Source organism: Henckelia pumila, chromosome 3, assembly GCF_033568475.1.
Source record: "Henckelia pumila isolate YLH828 chromosome 3, ASM3356847v2, whole genome shotgun sequence".
NCBI classification, from domain to species: Eukaryota; Viridiplantae; Streptophyta; class Magnoliopsida; order Lamiales; family Gesneriaceae; genus Henckelia; species Henckelia pumila.
In genome coordinates, this window is record NC_133122.1 from 177,999,278 (window position 1) to 178,005,469 (window position 6,192).

General features: G+C 36.5%; 1 protein-coding gene across 1 annotated transcript; it reads left to right on the forward strand.

Annotated features, from left to right (window-relative positions):
* Positions 1-588: 588 nt before the first annotated feature.
* LOC140887753 (cleavage stimulating factor 64) lies at positions 589-5,661 on the forward strand. The gene is made up of 10 exons (XM_073295206.1): positions 589-903; positions 1,054-1,132; positions 1,603-1,777; positions 1,938-1,971; positions 2,108-2,352; positions 2,646-2,723; positions 3,016-3,051; positions 3,144-3,530; positions 4,455-4,730; positions 5,347-5,661. The coding sequence occupies exons 1-10, from the start codon at positions 864-866 to the stop codon at positions 5,482-5,484; spliced, it is 1,488 nt and encodes a 495-aa protein (XP_073151307.1). The 5' UTR covers positions 589-863; the 3' UTR covers positions 5,485-5,661.
* Positions 5,662-6,192: the final 531 nt, after the last annotated feature.

Sequence of the window (6,192 nt, forward strand, 5' to 3'; positions counted from 1 at the left end):
CCTAAAAAATATGATTGAATTCATAATCCACACAAGAATGTTTATTCAATACAAAACATTGAAAGTATGATACTAATAAATGATATTTGAGTATTAATTGGTTTAGATTTGATACAAAAGATATTTTGGGTACAAAATTTGAGCAACTTTATTTATATGAACACTTGCAACACATGTTTAGATACTCAATAATCATATGTTGATATCAGATCTAAAACAATTGATACTCCAATATCATATATTCCACCATATTTTCAATATTTTATACCGTCGTTCAATTAAAAAAAGAAAAAATATGTAATTAATATCAATACTTGCATAGATATTTGAGTACTAAAAAAATCATATATTAGTACTTGAAATAATTTATGCTCAAATATCCTGTATTAGTACTTTTAATGTTTCGTACTGACTTTCGTCCGAAAAAAAACATATGAGCCCAGAAATTATATAAATATTTTGATATAGATTAGGGAGCACAAACATATGTTTTTTTTTTGTTTTTGACAAAAACTAAATGCAATATGTTTGAATTTAGGGATTTAAAACAAATTTGCTCATTTTAAAATTGCTCAAAATAAAAAGACATCTAAAATAATTATCTCAGGCTGGGCCTGGTTGAAATCGATGGGCTAATATAGGCCCGATGTTCCGTCTTGGCCATCCCCGCTGTCGGAGCTAATCCTGACCTCGGGTTCTTGTCTTGGAGCCGTCGGGAGATCAAATTCAAACCCTAGCGGAGTATAAATTCATGATTGAATTTATTCTGGTCACCGTTGATGATTATATTTCTGTAAACATATAATATCAATAAGAAGAAGAAGAAAGAAAACGGTGATGATGAAGCTGATTCCCGGCGTTTGATGGCTGCCGCTCCTCAATCTCAGCATCGCTGCGTATTTGGTGATCCTCTCTCTCTCTCTCTCTCTCTCTCTCTCTCTCTCTCTCTCTCTCTCCACGTGTGTGTGTGTTGTAACTTTGCTTGTGATTTGCTGAAAGTCATAGCGACGAAAGTTACTGATGATTGTCGCATGTTTTGACATCTCTGTATAGTGGGGAACATACCTTATGATGCGACTGAAGAGCAGCTTATTCAAATATGCGAGGAGGTCGGTCCTGTTGTTTCCTTCAGGTGAGTCAATTACTAGCTGGGATTGCTCCCTCCTTCATGTGCATAAAATCGCTTCATCTCTTAGTTTTTTGCAGAAACTGGAGGAGATTATTTGTGCAAAAAACAAATTTTTTTTTTCTAAGCCCATGTTTTGCGGCTGCCCCCAATTCTCCCGCGTGAAACTGTGGTGACATGGGAGGGTTGGCGCATGGGTCTAATTTTGCTAACGAATTGACTGTAGCCTATAAGAGAACTTTGTTTTTTTAGAACAAGCTTAGGACTTCATTAAAATATATTAGTGTTGCATTGTGATAATATTTGATAAAATGATGTTAGCCTTGAAGAATGGCTGAGCTTCTCAATTATTTTGATGGTGAATCATTTGTTCTAGGAGCCTTTTTATTTTATTTTATTTTATTGGTGTCACCGACTCAGTCAATTGACCATTTAATAAAAGCCCTTCGTGATTTTCTCTTTACTTGTTTTATCAGATTGGTTACCGATAGAGAAACTGGGAAACCGAAGGGTTATGGATTTTGTGAATATAAGGATGAAGAGACAGCTTTAAGTGCTCGCCGAAATCTTCAGGGATATGAAATAAACGGTCGGCAGCTAAGGGTTGACTTTGCTGAGAATGACAAGAATGCTGACAGGAACCGAGAGCAGGTAAATCACTTTTACAAAGGCTGGTTCATAATCTGATCCTAGTTATTAGTAAGCATGCAGTTTATAATCATAAGTTTAATTTTGAATTATTGCCATTCAATTTTATTCAGCAACAACTTATCCGATCGTGAACTTCTTGACAAAGCGTTTTTTTCTGCAGGGTAGAGGCGGTCCAGGTGTTGCTGCAAATATTGGCAAGTGTAAAATTTAAAATTTCTAATTTTTATGTACACCGGAAGAGTTGAACAGTCAGAGACTTCGAAATGTCATCACTGAATCTTTAAGTTAACTTGTGAGTTTTCAGTTTATGTTTTCAATTATCTAATGCAGACCCTCAAAAACAAGTCGGAGGTCCAGTGGCACTTGGGGATCCAAATTTTTACCAGCCATTGGGTGATTCTGTTGCCATGGCTGCTGCAACTGTCATGGCTGGAGCCATTGGAGCCGCTCAGACTGCTAGCTCGTCTGATCAGATTGGGTTGCAAACTCAGGCCCTATCGGGCATTGATCCTTTGACTCGACATTTGGGCAAAATGTCTAGGAACCAGTTAACAGAGATTATGTCTGAATTGAAGGTTAAAATATGACTAAAATTGGACCTGGATTAAATTATATTGCATTCAATACTTCATTTTGGTTTATTATTATTTTCTTAAAAGACTGACTTCACAACTAATTATGTCACTTTTAAGAGACAAGGTGAATTTTGTGACTAACTTCTTGTTGCCTGAGATGAATTTGCAACCATATGAAAGGTTGTAGGCTTAATGGCAGATAACTTACGCGCCAATCATGATGCATATTTTTCATGTGAGTCTATTTCTACTCAATAAGTATATGACTTCATTTGATTATTCAATGATGGCAGGTAATGGCTACACAAAATAAAGATCAGGCCCGACAGGTCTTACTTGCCATCCCGAACTTGCCAAAAGCTATTTTTCAGGTTTTTATTGGCCCTTAATAATTATCTGAATCTTCTATGAGTCTTCTTGCTAACTCTATAGTGCCATTACGTGCCCGTGCAATTGTTGGTTGTTTTTTATGTCACAGTCATATTATATTGATTTTGTGACACATCCCTAAAGTTTGTTTTGCTTGTCTTCTAATTTCCTTCATCTAGGAAACATAAGAAGATTTTGTTTATACCTCTTTTTGATTTTTTCGTAGTATAGCTTCTTTGCATGATTTTACACGAGGCAATTGATGTATGTTCCCAACAATGTGTTTGAGTGCAGGCCCAGATAATGCTTGGAATGGTTTCTCCACAAATGGTTTGTTTTTTTTCATCCAGAGTGTATCTTGCTATTATCTAGTTGAAAGCTCCATGGTGGAGCAAGCAAGTCTGATATTATATACTGTGCAGTTGCAGATGCCGAATATTAGACAACCGTCAGCCCCAGCAATGCAATACTTGGTGCAAAGTGGTCAAACTCTTCCTGGATTGCCTCCTCTTCCACAGAACAAATCACATTTTGTTTCGTTGCCAGCTTCACTTGAAAGTCAAATGTCTGCTAGTGCACCAAAGCAGTATGCTCCACTAACACATGTGTCGGCACAATCTCAGATTCAGCATTCACAACTTATGAAAAACCAAATTCCACATCAAGCTCAACTGCTTGTGCAGTCTGGAGTTTCATCCCTTCCGTCTGTTCGTCCACAGTTATCGGGCGGCCTGTCAGTCAGACCACAAAGTCATGTGCCAATTTCCTCTTCATTGAACAAACAAGCGCAACCTGCAATGTCACGACAGGTGGGTCAAATTCCACGTTCTGATTCGGTGTGTATGGCGGCTGATTACTTTGAATGCTAGTACTCATCTTTCTGCCTTAATATATCTGACCCACCTACTGATTTGTTGTGTAATGGCAGCTTATCACCCTGAATGCTAGAACTCATCTTTCTGCCTTAATACATCCACAGGTTCAACCAATGGCGCTTAGAAGCCCAATTTGGCTTGAGGTCTTGGGTTCTATTCACCCAAGAGTTGACGTCACTTGACACAAATTTATAGAGATAATGAACTTTCCTAGAATGGATTTGTCTCAAAGAACAATTGGATTCAACTTGTGATTGATTATATTTGTTAAGGGGCACTATTTTTTAAGAGTCTGTTTAGGTAAAAGTATTATCCACTTATACATAGTGACTATAGAAGAACTGAACTTAATTTGATAGATTGAACCAAACTTGAGCTAGATTTTAAGTTCGTACTAGCATTCTTAGAAGGTTAGTTGAGTGACATAATTATTGGTTACCATAAAACATCCGGGAGGAACAATAATTTGTACCATTCTTCATTTCAGTTATCTTCCATGTTTTGTATATATTTGTATTAATGTATATATTATGTGTGTGTTCGTGTGTGTCTGTACGCCTGTGTTCATGTGCATGTAACTTTACACTGCAAAATGAGAAAGGACTTGACCGAACCGCACATGCTGATACTGGTTAACTGGCTTAGTTTCGTGGGTAGTTCAGTATTGTCCGATGGATATTTTGTCTGAAAGAGTGATCATATACAAGTGTGTGTTTACTACCATGATCTGAAAAGCTTCTTTCTTGAATGTTTGCACGTATGTATATAATATATTAACCATCTCGTCAAAAGTTTGTTGGCTCATGGCTTTTGCAATCAACTTCGAAATAATTTGGTTTTTCTATTTTATGGTTCCAGTCTGTATCCTCAACATCCTCAGGTATGTCAGAGCATAAGGATCAGAAAGGGCTAGCTTTGAGTTCATCGGGGAAGGTGAATATTAGGAATAATAACCAAGATCAAGTGATTAGGGCACCTAAACTGGTGAAATTGAGTGATGGAAGGAGCACCACTGTATCAGAAGACGCGAGCATGCAAACACAAGCTTCTGCAGCTTCCCAAACGTTTGTTCTTTCCGGAAAACAAATATCCCGAGCAGAAGAATCTTCAAAGTCTGAGAAGCAAGCCTCTAAGGTATTTAATTTTCCCGTTAATTTTATATATATATATATATATTCCCAACTAATTTTCATCAGTTGTGATTCATTCTTGTCGCACCTTTTTGTTCCAACAGGTTGAAATTTAATCTCATAAATTATCCATGTCTGACAATCTGATTTCATTGGTAAAAATTCTAGATCTAACCGATGTGTAGGATCATCTTTTGGAAAGTTTTCTACTTAATAAGGTGTCCGTTGCTTGTCCATAGGAATAACATATTTTGTGTATTATATACCATAGGAAAAGAGGTGTTAAAAATTCTTTAAATGGGATTTGTTGCGTAATTTTGCACTCTTACACACTTGAAGGTTGTCTCGGTTCTTGTTTTAAACTATATCGACTCCATTCCAATATGTTGTGAATGTGTTATGAAGGAATACTGGAATAGTCAACCATGATTTGAGAGTTTTGTCACCTATTGAAGGCCCAGTGAAATTTTAAGGAAACCTTGTGATTTGTGAACCATATCTTGTATGTTTTTTACACAAGCATGCATTTGTGTATCTTCACATGTGGAAAGATGTGCAAGGACGTTGCAAAATATGGTTTTCTTTTAAATAATATGTTGACCAAATTTCAATCTTTGCAGATGCAACTTCCCCTCGATGTAGATTCTGCCTTACTTGAGCAAGTGCTGAATCTGACCCCAGAGCAGCTGAATTCCCTGCCCCCAGATCAGCGGCAGCAAGTTATTCAACTTCAGAACATGCTCCGGCAGGCTGCATGAATTCATTTTTTTAAAAGCATAGAGATTCCCAGCTAACCTAAAGTCATATTGTTTGTGTTTTGCATATAGTTTTTGATTATTTTTTAAGTTGTAAGGTGATGCAAGTGAGTTGCATCTTGTAACATTAAAGCTTGTCGGCGAGAATAATGTAATAGTAATCGGAAAAGAAATTTTGTATATGATAAGTGTGAGATACAGTGAAAATAGAAGGAATATTCTTCAGTTTAATTTTGCGTTTTTTGGGGTATCACCTTTATATAATCACGTGACGGTGTGGTTGCTCGAAAATTATGGTTGCTCGAAAATTATGGAGGCTTGTGCATACCAGCAGCAAGCTTGATGATTGTTTAGCAGAAGAAGCTTTTATATATACTGTATTTGGCATAGTCCTCTTATGTCACAATGTGGTGATTGACTCTTATGTCACAATGTGGTGATTGACTAAGGTAATGTTTGAGAGAATTTCTATATAAGAATCAACTTTTAATTTTTCTTTAACAAAATTTGAAATCTCTTTCAAATGCCACCTAACTCGTTATTCTTACGTGCTCTTCTTCTCGCAACTTTTTTTTACTGAAATTATTATGTAATCTTTTCAGTTTCATCCTCACCTGCTTTGTCCAACCTAAACAAAAGATTGTAGTTATCCTTGACTACATTGTTTAATATATCACTGATAGTTGTTGTATTGGATGCAAGCTGCACCAT

Coding starts and splice junctions, on each gene's coding strand:
- LOC140887753 (XM_073295206.1), top strand. CDS start 864: ATGGCTGCCGCTCCTCAATCTCAGCATCGCTGCGTATTTG. Junction 2,724..3,015: donor TGCCAAAAGCTATTTTTCAG/GTTTTTATTGGC, acceptor GTTTGAGTGCAG/GCCCAGATAATGCTTGGAAT. Junction 3,531..4,454: donor AACCTGCAATGTCACGACAG/GTGGGTCAAATT, acceptor TTATGGTTCCAG/TCTGTATCCTCAACATCCTC.